This window comes from Amblyomma americanum, chromosome 1, assembly GCF_052857255.1.
Source record: "Amblyomma americanum isolate KBUSLIRL-KWMA chromosome 1, ASM5285725v1, whole genome shotgun sequence".
Lineage (NCBI taxonomy): Eukaryota > Metazoa > Arthropoda > Arachnida > Ixodida > Ixodidae > Amblyomma > Amblyomma americanum.
In genome coordinates this window covers 418,831,291-418,848,500 of record NC_135497.1, presented here as the reverse complement: position 1 = coordinate 418,848,500, position 17,210 = coordinate 418,831,291, and the positions used below count along the sequence as shown (strand labels likewise).

Here is a 17,210-nt window from a genome sequence, read left to right as displayed (position 1 = left end):
GCGTGCTCGAGACGTACGCACCCGGTTCCTGGACAGGTTAGGGACAAATTAAAGATATCCCCACTCCCCGAAAACATGCATCCCATTTACCATGAGAGTCGGAGGAAGGAAAGAGCAGTAGCGTTGCAAGCCCGCTTTCAGGGCAGACAGGTTGTCTTGTATACGGATGCCGCACAATGCACAAACAGTTCGGGGCACATTTCGGTAGACACTAGGGAAAACGGAGGCCCGGTAGCGTGCTGCAGCACCAGACACTCGACAGTAACGGAGGCGGAAGAGTTGACCATTGCGCTGGCTCTAACTCAAAAACAGGTTAAAATTATCGTGAGTGACTCAAAATCAGCGATTATAAACTTTGACGCGGGCTGCATTTCAGCTACAGCAGCACGAGTGTTGGCCGGCAGTCAACCACCGGCAGAACTGGTAGCGCCCATCTGGACACCCGCGCACCAAGGGTTGAGGGGAAGCGAGAAAGCGCACGCACTGGCCCGAGGATTAGCTACTTTCCGGGATCCCAGTGGCGTCTTGTGCACAACCCCTTCCCCCTCGCGCGATGAGGAGCTCCTACAGTTAGAAGATGACCTTAACACGTATCAGGAAATCGTAAACCATTACATATTAGGCTGAGCGGTACTTCCAAAAGCAAGTAAGCAGCTAACCAAAAACGAAGAGGTTGCGTGGCGCAAGCTCCAAACCGGAGTATTCCCTAACCCTCAGCTTTATAGCAAGTGGCACCCTGAGATTTTCAGCCCCAGGTACAAACGTTGCGACGGCATAGCGGACATGATCCATATGGTATAGACATGTCCGAGCTTTGGACAACTTGACCGAACAGATGAGTCCTGGGAGGCACTGCTTCACAACGAGGACGAAACTAAACAACGTGAAGTCATTCGTCTCGCCCTTGCCGCTGCTGAGATCCAAGAGATCCCGGTCGACGGCTGAGGGGGAGGACATGGCTGGGACCGAGCGGCGCCTCGGATACCCATCATCCTTTTGACGGGTGCTAATAAATGTTATTTCTCTCTCTCTTCTCTCTTAAGCTGCTTCATCGAAAGCTGTAGTCGGATTCTCACAAATTCTGATCAAAGCAAATACCTCGAACACTGAACTTACACAATTTTTTTAGCCCGATGAAAAATGTCGATCTTGATTATCAGCTCTTGTTGCATCGATTTGATTACTCTCATTGCATACGTAAACCTTGAACTACACAACTGAAGTAACATACATATGAAAAGAGTTTGACAGTGCTCCTTCAAGGAACGATCACCTTTTCCACGTCAATAAGAAACTCCCAGCTATATTTTGTGTTCTTCAGAATATCAGATTTTATAAGCCTCTTTCAGTGAGAAAAGTTATTCTCTACGCTATAGAGTAAAGTTTATGGGTTTATGTGGGTTTAATGTCCCCAACGCGACTCAGTCTATGAGGCGCGCCGTAGTGACGGGCTCCGAAAATTTTGGCCACATGGGGTTCTTGAACGTGCAGTGACATCGCACAGTATACGAGCCTCTAGAATTTCGCCTTCATCAAAATTCGACCGCCACAGCCAGGATCGAACCCGCACCTTTCGTGTCAGCAGACGAGCGTCGTAACCACTGAGCCACCGCGGCGACAAGGCTAAAATGAAAATAATACATAGACAAGCACCGAATTGAGAGGTATACAAGAAAGCGTAATTCTTATTTCACACTCGTTTCCAATTTATGCACAAATTACTCATTTGATGTAGTGTCTACAAATAATTGTGGTGAAGGTTATTCCAATCTAATACCGTTTTGAAAGAGAGAAAATAATACTTAAAAACACCAACTTCCGGTGTGTAGGTCGTAACAGCATATGGGTCATTAATACGGGGCTATAGTCTTCCAGGAGGTCCCAGGTACAAGCCAGGATCAAGGTGTAATTTACTGTTGCACAGTTGATAGAAACGTTAAATTCGACATATTCTTCTAACCCGTGCGTACACAACAAATCCGGTCAAAAGCATTTTTGAACGGGAAAGAGTTCATGAGAGCAATTTTTTCATACCATTTTGAGATTTCACTATAACAATCAATACATCCGCTAATCTCCCGTCGGCAGGCTTGTATTCTTTTGCTGTCAACGTTTTTACTATCGTCAAAAGCTTTCCCCGTTGTTTTTCTATGGCAGTCTTAACTGTTCGATGCGAGCGATGGAAACACTATAAAAGACAGATTTTGCTACATATTTATTTTTGCTACATATTTATTTTTGCTACATATCCGAAGAATGGACAAATTGCCTTCAATATTTCTGTACCACTGTCTCACATTTTGCAGTTTTTTAAATTTTTGTTCAAGAATGCTAGACATGTCTATCTTGAATTTATTCCTGTCCTTGCAATAAACTTCGTTATTGTTATACACATAAGATATTTCAGTCCTGCTGAACGCTTCAACTTGTTGCGCTTGAGGACAAGTGACAAGAGTGACATCTCGTTCCTCTGACTTCCAAATGCGCTCCTATGGGTGTAAAAGAGCAGGGTACCACCTAGAACCGTTTGTCTACGTCGCAAAACACAAGATGAAGCAAATGATCACTGTGACATTGAACTGCTTTTGGTATACATGTCACCAAGCTTCACTGTTACGGCGCTTTTTTGTTTAGTTTATTCGATTGATCATGAATTCTCAGAAAATGATTTTCGAGTGAAATGCGCCATGCATTACGACCAACGGCTCTTGAAGCCTGCAGCGGAAGTGAAATCGGCAAGGTACGCTTCTGCTTAGGGATGTCTCTCAACCAAGGGATCATTTAATAGAATGCGGCTTATTTACATTGATCGACAGGGGATTTCTACCTTTTCCAGTGTAGTGAGCATTCATCCAGTCCTGATCAGTGTGTGCTGAGTTCCGCCAAGTTGTAGTCTAGTCGCACGGGCGATGTGATGGCTGTGCTGCAAACTGATGGAAAGCTTCGTCCCGTCGTGTCTGGGGGCTTGGCAAGCACTCCGAAAGAAGTGCGAATTTCGAAGCGCGTTCAGCGGTTTCTCCTTTATGGCGTATTTATTTTTGATACCTTTGTTATCCAGCTCATGAAGGAGTGGGTCAAGTTAGGTGTGCAATAAAACAGCGTGAAGAAAGAAACAAGAACAGGAAGAAAATAGAACTGGCGAGAGCTATATCATAATAGTCAAGCGATATCAGCTTCAGGGGCCAAAATACGATAATCTTTTTCGCCAAAGCTATCAGCGTTTTAGGGTTCACAACTTCACTTGTTAAAACAATCCACGCTTTAACGGCCTTTGGGGAAAACGAGTATTATGTGTCGCAATGCGCCCAGTATGGTGAATTCAGTTATGGTTAACTAGCGTATAGGTATGGTGGGGTGTTTTCAAGCAGAGCTGCTTGTTTGTATTTATTTCCACATCATAAATGTTGAAAATAGGCTTCATAGTAGCTGTTTTTAAACGGCAAAATAAAGTCAGAAATTGTGCTCTAAGCAAGTGCTTGTTACGCACTTATGAAGATATTACTTCAAAGACATAAACGGCATTTCTTTAGGCATAATTTATTCTGTCTTATCGATCTGATATGCTCGATGATGGTCTCATATTATGCTCGCATATTGATGGATAGGTCGCGCTGATAAATCGCAGCTGTTATTTTCACATGCAACGGAGCCATTGGTAATCTGTGACGGTTAAATTACAGATAATTAAACGCTCTCCTAAGCATTTTGTCGACGTGAACGTGTGTTCCGCGTTTAAGTCGAAAGCCTTTTTTTGGCTCATGAGAGGCGTGGACGGAAGTTGTCAGCAAGTGTGGTGTGAGCGGAAGTTGTAGACAGAGCCTGTCCACACAAGTGTCCGAACGAACTGTCAATCAAAATTTGTATGGTGATTATAATGAAATATAAAAGTTGATTAAGCAACATTTCATAAGCAACATATATGTAATTATAGTGGTGACAGTAAATATATAATAAAAAGTAGCGATTGATAGCGATAATGATAGTTACTGATATTGACAATACAATAGATAAATAGTGGTAATAATGGTAATGATAGTGATTTGATAGCTGCTGATAGTGATAGTGCTACAGTTCGGGTACTGGTCCACGGCACTCGAAACACTCCTCTCTTTGCCTTCACTCCTAGCCTGAACACACGTTCTTTTGTCCCTAGCAGTAAGCTGAACGATGAATAGAGGTTGCGTCTCAGTTCTCATGCTGACTGTACTGCATGCTTTTTTTGCGGCCCTCCTGCTGTCAAAAAGCTGGTAATTGCAGGACATTTCGCTGAGCGCGTCTCATGTAACCTTGGTGTAAAAAAGGCGTTGTATTTTTAGCTTTCGGTGTTCCTGAGAGGGAACTCCTCTGGAAGCTTGTTTTGAGTGGAAAAATAAATGGCCACTAAATATGAATCTCACATGAGATCGCCCTCGACGCGTTCGCGAGCGCCGCCAGAACAGTCTAAAGCTCTACCCGAAGAAAACGGGCTGTGACTAAGAACAATGCCGAGCCACATCAATAATGGCCGGCTACCTCATTCGGTCGCGTGAGCAAAGACACGCAGTATTTTTTAACATCTTCGCTCCTACACCAAAGCCACTGCCTACTCAGGCACGTGGGCTTGCCTATACGGTGGTTTACTATATCTTGCTTCTTCGAGAAGCATAGTCTGACGTCTGTTGTCGGTAAAAAGAAGAATGAGGAAAAATATCAGAATTTTACAGTTACACATGAAGGCAAGGAGTAAGACCCAAAGAAAACATAAATTGTATTTCTGAGTACGTGACAACGATTGCTACTTTGAAGATGAGTGCACATCGACAGTTTTGCAAACATTGGGCACTGCAAAACGCACATACAGAGAGGTAAAACTCCACTAAGTGTGGGTGTTTTCCGGCATTCAAAAGGCACTTGTCAGATTGTGTCAGAATCCCAAACTGATTGTGAATTACTCCAAGCACTTGTGATTAAAGCTGAAAGCGGCTAGTGAGCGGCCACATTCTTCGCTGGTGGAATGATGAAGGGGAGGGCTGCAGAATACAGTATACGCATTTGTTTTTTGTAAAATGTGTTCATTTGGCCAATTTGTTATTGCCGTATATTTGCATGCCCTTGTGGTAGAAAAGCTAGTTTACATACGCCTTACCTCATGCCAATCATCCACTTGTTCTATCTTTCTGCTATTAATAATGTTTCGCTGTTCTCCGTAGAAGCGCTCGCACGGAGTGAAACACAGCCAGTGTTATCCGCGGACACAGGTGCAGGAAAAACGCATTCGCCTATGTGAGCATGAATACTTTGTAAACATAGACAAAAATATCTAGCTCTAGGGCTTTTGTAGCGATAGCTACATTACGGTAGCATTTCGAGCCCTCAGCATGGCGGTGGCACGTGACCAGCCACGTGGTGCGGAGCAGCTGCTGCTGCCGGCGGCGTGGCGCGCCGGGCAAACCGGGATGCAACAGCTGTGTGCATGCGTCCTGTTAAGTGGAAACGAAGATGAAGGAATGCCCACCGAAACGAAGCGGTGAAAGATTGACCTTGCAATTCAACTGAGCAAGTTCCACTCGGCCAGCTGTAGCTACCGCGTCACTTCAAGTTTAACCAGAGCGAAACCACTGCCATTTTTTTTATTCCTGCCAAAAGTTTAATCTTTTAAAAATAAGCGCGTAGTCTTCATGTCTATTCTTGCCCGTTTGGGATATATGGTTGCCTACAAATTACTTACCTGGCGCAAAAAAGACATACCAGTCCCTTGAAAAGGAATAGAGTCGTGTTCCGTTTGTTTCTGAAACTAATTGTACATTTCGAGAGCGTTACCGCCCCCATGTCGGAAAACAATTATCCGGGGTCGGCGGCATCAGCGACCGCTTAAAACCTCGCAGCCGGAGCGACCGGAGAACCAGGCCTCTCCAGACCTAGGTGGGCCTACCAGGTCACCTGACCTTGTGCCGTCATCACAACCTGCCCACCGGACTGCGAGTAAATTGACCACCGTGGCAGGTGGCATTTAAATTAGTGACTGGCCGCGAGAGGTTGCTCGGGAAGAGCAGCCTGAGTTGCGCAAGCTGCAATGTTAGCAGCCGTCTAAGGGCAGTCGCGCATCGCTAAACCGTTGCACCGCTGCGCTGGGAGTGGTACGAGGACTGCCAGAGATCTATGAATGCAAAGTCAAGAACGACCAATTCCGCATAGATGAGCATTAAACCATTAAGGCTATCGCATCGTAGCCTTAAAGACAAGCTTACGTGCCCTTTTCATGTTTTTTTCTTGCATGTTTTTTTTTCTTTTTTACACAGCTACGTACGCTGAGCTTTAAGTGCTCACGTTTGTTTTGCACCTCCTGCAGCAAAGCACGGAGTAAGGGCGATCTCTCGTCTCGCAGCAAGGCAGCGCTTCGGTGAAATGCGTTGCATGAGGTGGGGAGACCCGCCACTTGAGGCAGGCCGTGATAAAAGCTAGCCAATTCAGCGAAACTCGAAGTGCAGCGCATCGTCTGGCAGCATCACACGTCTGATAAGGGGAGCGAATAAATGGCCGGCCCTAAGGCAGGGCTCTCACTCGAGCACAACATCATGAGGCTGCACATCCTGGCACTGTTTGTAGCTGTCCTGGCACTAGCCTTCGCAGCCAATGGTGAGAGAATTTATTTTATCTTTCTATATTCCCACGAATACTTTCTATTGGCACCTATAGAAATAAATGGTTGGCGTCAAGGACGAACTAGGTTTTACTCAACCCACTAACCGTCACAAACGCCCACAACATTTCAAGTCATTTGCAAATTGAGCGGTTCTCAAATTGCACGCCGTGGCCACAGAAGCGGGCAAACTCGTCATGAACTAGCGCCGTTCATATTGCAGCTGGGTTCGGGTGCATCAAATTTCAGTTCACACAGGCCTCAACTCCGGAAACAAAACCTGTAACTCGAGTAAAGTGATAACAGAGGCTGTGTCCGTATCAGGAACAACCAGTTGCTCCGGACATTATGTAACACAAAGGCCGGGCCGCGAGTTTAACTATATCTTTGCTCAATGATAACGAAAGTGTGAAAATTCGAGATGCATCACAGATTTTTTGAGCTAATAATTTTCACGCGTAAAAAGACGGAAAATTGCTCGTTTAAAAATAAATTCACGTGATATCAGCTGTCATACCATGCAGCAGAAGTTTTGAGGTGGCCGGTATGAGTCCTCCTGGATCGCAGGGCATTCATCATATGTGACTTGCGTTGCAAGCTTGCATGTTGTAAAAGTGCACAATAAGTTGAAAGCCTCTGACAATTCGTAGAGCATATGATGATTGTAAGATTTCCTCCTGTGACCTTCCTTTTTGGTAACTCCTGTTCTCACGGGCAATTATGAAAGTATTGCACGGTTGCATGAGCGCTGCTTTGCAGGTAAGGAAAGGGGTGCGTATTCTTCACAATTAAGCGGACAGTCACGTCAACCAGCTTTAGCACCATTTTACTTAAAATCCTCTCTGTACACAAATTCGACTAATAAAGGTCATGTCACTCAACATTTAGGCAGGATTAGTCACATCTTGTAACATAGTCTCACTAAATTAGGACGCCAAACCGACAGTGCTTCTCTCCTGAGGCGCTCACAGCTCATACATACGATAGAATGATCATGAAAACCAATAGGGGCATGACATTTCTGTGAGGGCGTGATGTTTCACTAGATTCATTACATGCTTCCCGTGCGGATTCTTGACAGCGTTTATTTAGGGTGACATTGCGATAATGGGCTTAAGGCGGATACTCCAGCATCATGGTTGGAAACAGTTGCGAGCAAGCTGAAGACCCATGCGAAATAAAACCTGCAGAAAGCAAACCATGAAGTTTATCGATGCGATCCCTGCCTTCTGGGCAAGCACACATAAACTCGGTATGCGCAGTATGTGAGACAAAATGAAGTTTTCTTCTACGGAAACCATGTCGCTCATACGAGCTTTTGAATACGTAAAACTCTTACGAATTGGTATTTAGTCATGTCGTACACTGGTTCATCATTGATCTCTGCTGTTCTAAAAATTAAAAATGAGAGATAAAGAGGCAGCACTGGAGTGTAATTGTTCTAGTAGTGTGCACCAGACGGTACGAAATCCCGTTGATGCCCACATAAAAGAAAGAGATGAAGACCAAGTAAGGGACGAAAAGAAAAACAAGTACCGCGTCTTCTCTCATAATCTCATTTTCCGTCATGTCCATTCGGCATCGCTTTCACCGACTTCTCAGTCCCCAAATCTGCAGTTTCAAAGTCTGCCACCCTGCCCCAGCCAGGCAATCATAACCGCTTTCATATCTTTTCAAAGTGAAAAAGAGGCTGCCATTATAGCAATGTGCCCTGTAGGTGCGCGCGCCTGCAAAAATCCTGCAAAGATTGCGCTTTCGTCGTCGGGACAATTAACCGTGAATTCTTCTAATCCAAGCCCACCTCAAGATCAGAACAAGCAAACATTTTTTTAGAAGCAATGTCTTGAAGGCTAGGCTGAACCGGTAGGCAGAAGAGATAAAGCTATGAAGCTTGCTAAAATTTACACCTGCATGTAAGTGGAAATAAGATAACCTACAAAGTAGTGTTTCTTCGGAGTCCTTGATGTTTTGGCTCTTTCATTGAAGGAGCGCGGCAAGTCCTCAGAAGAAAGGTCCGGAATTCAGGAATTTATTCCAAATTCAAAATAAGAGCGATGCTTGCGCGGGCAGCGAATGCGTGCGCACACTGTTTACTTATTCGGCATCCGCTGAACATATGAGATAGGAACATGCCATTGTTCTTTGATTTTGAAATTAAACGGTGGATACGAAACTACACCGGCTTCTCTTTTACTTCTTGGCATCTTAGTTTTGGTTCTAGAACTCCCAGAGGGCTTAATGCTTTGTCTTCGAATAAGGCGCAGTTGACCAATAAGTACGCATGTGTAGAAATGGATTTGGGACCAGCGTGGCTGGCTTGAGTGCGGTAGTGTGATTGCATATCCTCCCTGCGTGGCCAGGGAGCATCTGAGATATCAAGGAGAGCTACAATTTCATTCACGATGCTATGCAGCTCGGACATAGCTGATAGAGCCGGTTCTCCCTCAAACCGGCTACTTTTGGCTGTCTAAGATTTTCTGTTGTAACAGATGCTGTCCCAGTGAGCAAGACGCTTGTTAGTAGCGCGCCGGCTCCACGAAGTGCATTCTATATAAACGATTGGCGCCATCTGTTGTGTAGGCCAAAAGCTGCTAACGCTTTTTTGAACTAAACCAGATAATTTGTATAAAATTGCGCGTTCTACATGAATAGGAAACTTCTTAATGAGAATTTGCACTCAGGTAAAAAGAAAGCCCACAAAGCACGAGGACTTAAGGTATACAACTGTATTTCCACTCGGAAATGTTCGTGGATGTCAGCTTTTCTACAATGCATAAGTGCTTTGCAGTCACGTGATCGGGTATGGCCAATTCAGGCACAAGCGGGACGTCGACAACAAACGCTGAACTTTGGCTGGCGTAGGGAGCTTACGCAGAGCTTGTGAACAGCACACTTGTGGGAGTTGTCGATTCATTCTCACAGTTCGTGCTCTAACCGCGAGCAAGTTGTCAGAGTGTATAGTTAGAATAATGAGCTCAGAGTAAAAGGTAAGCGTAAGTTGTGAAAGTCAGGTGGTTCATGTGACATTTTCCGTGACTTGTGTTATCTTTGTTCACGAAGCGCAAGGCCCGGGGGACTGCGGCCCGAACGAGACGTGGAAGGAGTGCGTCTCGTCCTCCTGCGCCGAGAAGACATGCACAAGGCGCTTCATCCCAGACTTCTGCACTGCTGACTGCAGCTTCGGTTGCTACTGCGGGGACAACTACTACCGCAACTCGGAGAGGCACTGCGTCCCCGTGGAGGAGTGTCCCACCGAATAGGTATAACCCAACCGGTGCTGTTTTGCATCCCGTCCGCAGTCGACATATCGTATACATTCTCAGATTCTTGAGACACGTTTTTCTTTCTCTTTTTTCGCCAAAATTGACCCACGCTAAAAACGGTATATACTTAAAAGTCCGATACCAAAACTAGCCTCAGCGTCACTGCCAAGAGGTGACAGCGATAAAGCCTTTTTTTTAATTTACTCATAGAACTGGGATTTTATTTTAACCGGTAAGCCCAGCCAATTCTCTGGGCATTTCGTGTTTTCCCGCGTCGACCATCATCGCCATCATATTGGACCTTCGCAGTGCTGCTCGAAAGCGAAAATGGCTACAGTGCGTACAGAGGCTCATCGTCACGAATCCACTTAGGGTAACATGTTGTGGTGTGTAGCCTGTGAAAAGAAACTCTTAGAGCGCCAATGGCCTAATGCTAAAGCAGAAGTAGACATTCCTTGAGACTTTTGCACTAATATCATGTTTTTATCGAACATAAAAACCGGACGCGTGTCGAGGCACGTTAAGAGATAAAGAGGAATAGGGAACGCATGGATGTTAACCAGAAGGGCGTTAGACTTGAGTAATTACAGTAATGCTAACATAGCGATGACCACTGGTACTCTTGAAGAGGAGCGCATACACCAGCAGCAAACAGTTTGTTCCTCTAATATTCTGTGTTCCCTCTGTATCAACCAAAATAAAGTGGTCCATAGCGGCACTGAAACCGCAACCAAAATGGCCATGGTTCCATTTAACCCCGTGCTCAAGCTTTCAGCACAATGCGCCAAATCAGGTAGGGACGTGAATCTAACCATCGTTTAATTGTGTACTAAAATTTTTGATTATGAAATAGGTTGTTTAATGATCATTGTTCGCAATATGTATGCAAACATGTTAGGTTAAGCCTTTTTGTGCGTGTGTTGTACCCCGCCATGTTTTCATGAATTGTTAACCCCACTCCTGCAATAGCCCCAGGTTGGGGCTGCGTGCGTAAAAGTAAAATAAATAAATCTATAAATAAGTGCAATAGTCGCCGACGCTGTCATTTCTGCACACTGACTTTCCAGAACACGTGCGAACAAGCGCTTCGAGGGGGCCCCCTGGCAGAAAACCTCCCCTGTTTTTACTACAGCGAGCCAGATTTTTTTCCCCACAGTAAATTACTGCATGTTAAACACCGTAGTTCTCTTATGACATTCTGTTCTTAGAGGCCAGGTTGTCCACGTCCCATGCAACAGTATCAATACTTGCCCATAGCTAGACGACAAATGCGCGGATGGAACGAGCACACAAGTATACAAGCAGCAACGCTGAGTGTTCGCGTTTTCGTAATGTCTTCGTTTCAAACCCCCAATTTTCTTCCTTATATATAGCACCAACTGCCCCAGAAACTAGTTGTTCTAGGTTGTATTCCTTTCAAAAAATTCTGTTCCCATAGCAGAAAATACAGTCACGTGGCGGTGAAGAAATTTAGGCAAGCAAACAAAAGCCTCGATGGCAAACTGTTATTAGGAGCGTTGACAGCAGCGCCTCTATTCAGCCGTCCTTTGGATCACAATATACGTCGCTCATGGCGGCGCTTAATTTAAATATAACTGCGAACATTGAATATGAGGCGCGTAAAGCACCGACAACAAGCTCGAAATTCGGAAAAAATGCCAGGCATGTTGATGCCTACAGCCATGTAGTTGCATTGTGAGCCGCATCCAAAGTCGACAAGGGCTTTTGGCAGAGGCGATCAGCAACGTACATGAAAATAAAATAACGTTCCGCGACGCTAATTAAACGATATAAGATCATCGAGGCGGTGCTAAAGAAATATCTAGATACCAATATATCGTAATAGTGCGAAATAATGCATGCATTTGGCTGTAAATTTATGAAAGTAAATGTCACTGTGCCCTACGCGCAGGCACGAAATAGAAGAAAACAAGGGATATCGCCTTTTATCCTGGAACACAACAGTGGCTACAGAAGTTGTAATCTGAAAAACCCAGATGGGACACAACAACCGAAGCACCCAGGCTGCCGCAGAGTGATTTAATAGCACATTATGTCCGCCCACTATGCTCTGTTGAAAGAGGGGCGGGTAAGATGCACGCCATCTTTTTGGACCTCTTTCCTCTCTGTTGTTTATTATCTTGGCTTTCTTTTGTTTTCTTCCTGTTTTTTTTCTTTCCTTCTTGCCTTCTTTCGTTCTATTTAACGCGAGAGAATGGCAAGGCGGGTAGATGCTGATATATATATATATATATATATATATATATATATATATATATATATATATATATATATATATATATATATATATATATATATATATATATATATATATATATCGCGAAAAAAGGAGCGGAGACCAATAAACAGAAAAAAATGACCGCAGACACACAGGTAAAAGGGTTTGTGCAGAAATTATATTAGCTGACTTGTGCATGTCACCTGATCGGGCGAAACGCACAAGACCGAATCAAAAGAGATAAAAAATTGACAGGCGAGCATACAATGTTGTGCTACAAATATTCCGCAGCATCCAGTTCTAGATTTTTGACCTCGCTGTCCCTCAGAGAGATCTTGTTACTCGAGTTGGTGTTGGCGCAGGAACCCAATTCGTTGCTTTTCCGGTCACCAAGCACGGCGACCTACACCAGCGCGGTCTTCGTCATTGCCAGACGAAGTGGAAGTAACGGGTGCCAACAAAGCATGTCCCAGCTGAACGGGAGAAGCTACTACGCACGCGACGATTGCGCTATCGTATCGTGAGAAGCAATCACGTCAAGTAGCCGTCATTTGCAAGGCGTACAATTTAAGTGTCGAAAATTTGACCATCCGTTCATTGCGTTATACGTTTTCATTACATAAAAATCAGCGTAATCGGCCCTCAATAAAGTTTGCCGCTCGCAAAAAGCCAGTCTGTTTATTTTCTCCTATAGCCAACCCTGTACCTGCTGCGCGGTATGAGTTCAGCTATGCGCAAGCGTTTTGCGAAGTCAGGTCACGATGACCCATTACGTAGTTTATATTCGTTATAGACCTGCGTTCGAGAGATAGCGACTGAAAGTGTGATAGCAGGTGATGCCAGTCAGCCGCACGGTTGGAACAGAAGCACAGCTCAAATGTGAACACTAAGAATTTTGTTATAGTGAGAACCGTGTTGGCTATTAGACGTTATATTAGGCAAATTTGAGGACAAAATACGATATAGTCGGCAGCTATAGATAGTCCGCAGAGCGTAAAATCTCTAAAATTGAATATGCGTAGCCCGCGGACTGTATAGCGGAATACGTATAGCATTCTCCGGCGCCCCACTCAAAAGCCTGCGCAGGAATACGCGCTCCTTTATCAAAGGATCCCGAGAAGATGTATATTGTTGACTCTCTTTCAGTCGTTCATAAAGCTGAGAACAACATCCTTGATTTCACTATTGCAGGTCACACTTAAAATCGTCAGTACGTGCACATCCTCTCACAGCTATGTGTTGCATTCTACGCAGACTCCAGCGGTCGAGCATGAAACAGGACGCCGGAAGCGGAATCCCGACGGAATGCCGCCGATAGGATGGAAAACAGAAAATGAATAAACGGAGACCCCAATCACTGTCTATTCGTTTTTAATCAAGATGTGTTTTACGTTCTGCAAACCCTCGGGAAGGAAGCGCTACTAAGTTGACAATCCTCAAGACAAAAGGGAGCAGTTCCCATGCTGACAGATATGCGACAATTAAACCTTGGTTAAGATAGCTTGTCTTGCTCCTCAGTAGCGGGTAGAACCGGTTTGTAGATCAACCTTTTACAACATTATCAGGAGCAACAACAAAGGAAGTGACTACTGTTTTATTCACTGAAGCCATATGTTGAGAGATTAAAGCACAGCTGAATCCAAAGCTTCAAGTGAAACACGAGTACTGCACTATGATCCTCGTAAACTTGTACACTGTAGAAAAGCCTCAAATAAAGATGCCGCGTGGATAATAAATTCAAACGAAATATATAGAACTTTTCCAGCATGTTTTTACTCGTGTTACGGGCAGCATAAACGCCACACCAGCGGATGTATTGGAGTTTGGAGCATTTCCGAGTTTACTTCAATTGCAGGTGAGCTTCTTCCCGATAGCCTGCATTTCTTTGTTTCCTGTCTAAAGAGTGTAACTACTCTGTGATGCGAAATTTTCTAAATATTTTGTGGCTCTGTCATTGATATACTGCCTGTGACTGTTACAATATTAATTTGGTGCCAAGATAAAGAAAGGCAGAGAACCTTGGCGCGATTTGAATACGGTCCTTTTCTTTGGGGTGCGATTTCTTCCGAAATTGAGTAGGTAAAATTTGGGCAATATTTTTTTACTTCAGATTCAGACAGAAACGGGTTGTTGAGCAAAATTCTCTATAATTCGGGCCTTCGTATTTTTCCTCCAAATGACAATTTATGATATGAAGTCGTTTTTCTGCGGGATGTCATGTGCCCCATTTTTTGCTGAATGTTTCGCAAAGTACAAAGAAAGGGTAGGTTGCTCGAAACGACTGTTTACCAAACTCGATTTTTTTCTCTTCATCTATTACAAACTATATGGTCGCGTATACCAACATTATTTCATGTAACACATGCCCATCCGTGCAGGACCTGCCTGCCTTGTACACCGCGAAAGTTGTTCTCCGTATATCCACTTTTTCGCTGTCGTTATTAAATGTCACAATTGAAACTTTAATAAAATTTAAAATTGCAGCTGAACACCAGACTCATTCTCTCTGAGTACCTCTGGATATTGCCTTCTTACATACAGCTGACGGTCCATTCCTTTATTGTAATCCGTTTACTTTCTGACGGTCGGCAGTCACGTTCCTGCCAGAAATATGAAACCTTCAGCGGCTGCCACCATTTTTGTGCAGGGTATGTTGCTGGGCTAGCTGGTATTTGTCAAACATCATGGAATCGCAGCGCTGGCATACAAGGACACAGAGAGGACACACACACCCACAACTGCGCTGAACTCTCAACTTTATTGTAGCGATAGCTACACTACGCCAGCCACTTCGCGAGGTAAGCGTGGCTGCGAGAGGACACACACACCCACAACTGCGCTGAACACTCAACTTTATTGTAGCGACAGCTACACTACGCCAGCCACTTCGCGAGGTAAGCGTGGCTGCGTGCTGAGCCTTGGCACCACCACTCCGCCAGCTGTGCGCATGCGCGGAGCGACGTGGAGCCCGCAGCTGGTGTGCGCGCCGCGCGCCTCGCCGCTGTGCCCACGGAAGAGCAGACGCCTCCCGCTTCGTCAGTTGTGCGCATTAGCGGAGTGACGTCAAAGCACACAGCTGGTGTGCGCGCCGCGCGCCTACATTACGCTAGAATTTTGAGCCTTCAGCATGGCGGCGCTGTGGCCACCGTGGCAGCTGCCCACGGCGCGGCGCGCAGGTGAAACCGAGTTTGGGAGGAGTAGAGAGGGGGACAGGGGGGAGAGGATGAATCACGTCCAGGGACGAAGATGAAAAAGGAACGGTCAGCGACAAGGAGAGGCGAAAGACGGACTTTGCAATTCTACTGAGCGAGTTCCGCTCGGCCAGATCTTGCTATTGCGTCACTCCAGGTTTAACCAGAGCTAAACCACATCCATTTTTAAACACGTCTGATCCGTGCCTTATATTTAACGGAAGGCCATTAACACGCAAACGCATCTACTACTCAGATATCAAGAGGACGATCTCTAGTAGCCACGTTTTGATAACACATTCATGGCGTGCTCGATCCCGACAAGACAACCAGCACGAAAAATCGAAAATTGGCCAAGGCTGGGTCATTAAATGCCAACGCTAACAGGACAAACAGGGTAACAAGGAACAAGCGAGGCTTAAACGAAGTGAGAAAAAAAACAAGGCATAAAAATATGTGAAAAAATGGTAAGAGGGGTGAAAAAGATGCCACATAAAAAATTGAAAAATGGCATAGATGAGGCAACAACTAACACGGCAAAAATTCATGATAAGGTAGAAAATATGAAAAGGTAAAACGTATGAAAAAGAATGCAGGCTGACAATGAACGCAGCCAAAAAATAAATTAGGCTATAAATAAAAGCAGGTTAAAGAAGGCATAAACTAGGCAATGATAATAGGCAAAAATTCAATGAGGCGCTAAAAGCAGGTAAAAGGATGACGTAAGTGAGGTAACAATAAACAGGCCAAAAAAGGTATGAAAAGAGCTGAGATGGGTAAAAAACGGGTATGAGGTCGGTTCAAAAGCAGTGCACTCATATCGACCCAGACAGGTGTGGGAACTCTTTTTCTAGGAGGGCTACTGAAGGCACGCTAACGCAGCCTGCTTTCAGGTTGTCAATGTCGGCTGCTTCGATTATTTCCCGACCCAATTGGTTTTTTTTTTTCCAAGTTTCTGCTGCTCGCAAAGTATGAAGGGTGCTCCTTCAGGGTGAGCAGCCATGACAGTGGATGGCCAAGCTGCTTGATTTTTTGTCTCTCACGTTCAAGTTGTGCTCCTGCAGTCTTTTTTATCGCAGCGACCTGTCTGTCCAATGTATTCTTTGCCGCAGGACAGAGGAGTATAGTAGACGACTTCGGTGGCGCATCAGAAATACGGGTCTTTATGCCTTATTGTGCATTCTTTCCTTCGTTCGGTTGGTTAGTTTACACGTCTACACAGTCTGGAAAAGCGGTGAGGAGCACAAAAATTACCTCAACTCCTGCTTTTTTTTAAATTATTTTTAAATTGTGGGAAACCTGGTGAATGTACGAAATGACTGTCAGTTTCTACTTCTGATCTTTCGCTCGACGTAGTCGGCTGGTTGCTTTGCAAGGCACTGAGCATTTTTTCGGCTGTTGAGGAGAGGAGCATTGCCGGGTACCCGGAATAAAGCATTCATTCAGCTTGATTCTGAAAACTGGTTTCTAGAGAGTGCTCACAAGACTTGGCTAACGCGTTATAGAAGGCAGCTTGCACAATGTTTCTCTTCGCAACCACCTTTGTTTCTTCCATTTCATTCAACAAGCCGCTGCCACCACCGACGCTTAACAATTCTAGAGCGTACGCTGCTATATACCTGCGGGGTCGCACGCTGGACACCTGTGAAATGTCTTTTCCATAGCTTCTATGTAAAGAAGGAGTGAGAATTTGGGCTTGTTGGCATGACAAGTGGTCCTTACTTTTTCACTTGAGCGTGCAGTTTAGTTCGAAAGATGTGCTGCTATCACCCTTCTGGAAATCTGGTGTCGGTTGAAGTGAAGCCTCCAGCACAAGCGCGGACACCTCCACCGCGAAGCTCCTGAAGCCGCAAGCAACTCCGTGCACACTGTAGAAGCAACTCTCCTTCGGCCGTGTA

The 17,210-nt window shown here is 45.0% G+C and overlaps 1 protein-coding gene across 2 annotated transcripts; it reads left to right on the top strand.

The window, feature by feature from the left end:
* The first annotated feature begins 6,458 nt into the window (after window positions 1–6,458).
* LOC144115832 (ixochymostatin-like) lies at window positions 6,459–13,475 on the top strand. 2 transcript variants are annotated; one of them, XM_077650333.1, is made up of 3 exons: window positions 6,459–6,615; window positions 9,680–9,879; window positions 13,376–13,475. In XM_077650333.1, exons 1-2 carry the CDS (start codon window positions 6,513–6,515, stop codon window positions 9,877–9,879), a joined length of 303 nt encoding a protein of 100 aa, XP_077506459.1. In that variant the 5' UTR covers window positions 6,459–6,512; the 3' UTR covers window positions 13,376–13,475. The 2 variants fall into 2 exon arrangements, with proteins under 2 accessions (XP_077506459.1, XP_077506460.1); XM_077650334.1 differs by having other exon boundaries at window positions 13,313–13,475.
* Window positions 13,476–17,210: the final 3,735 nt, after the last annotated feature.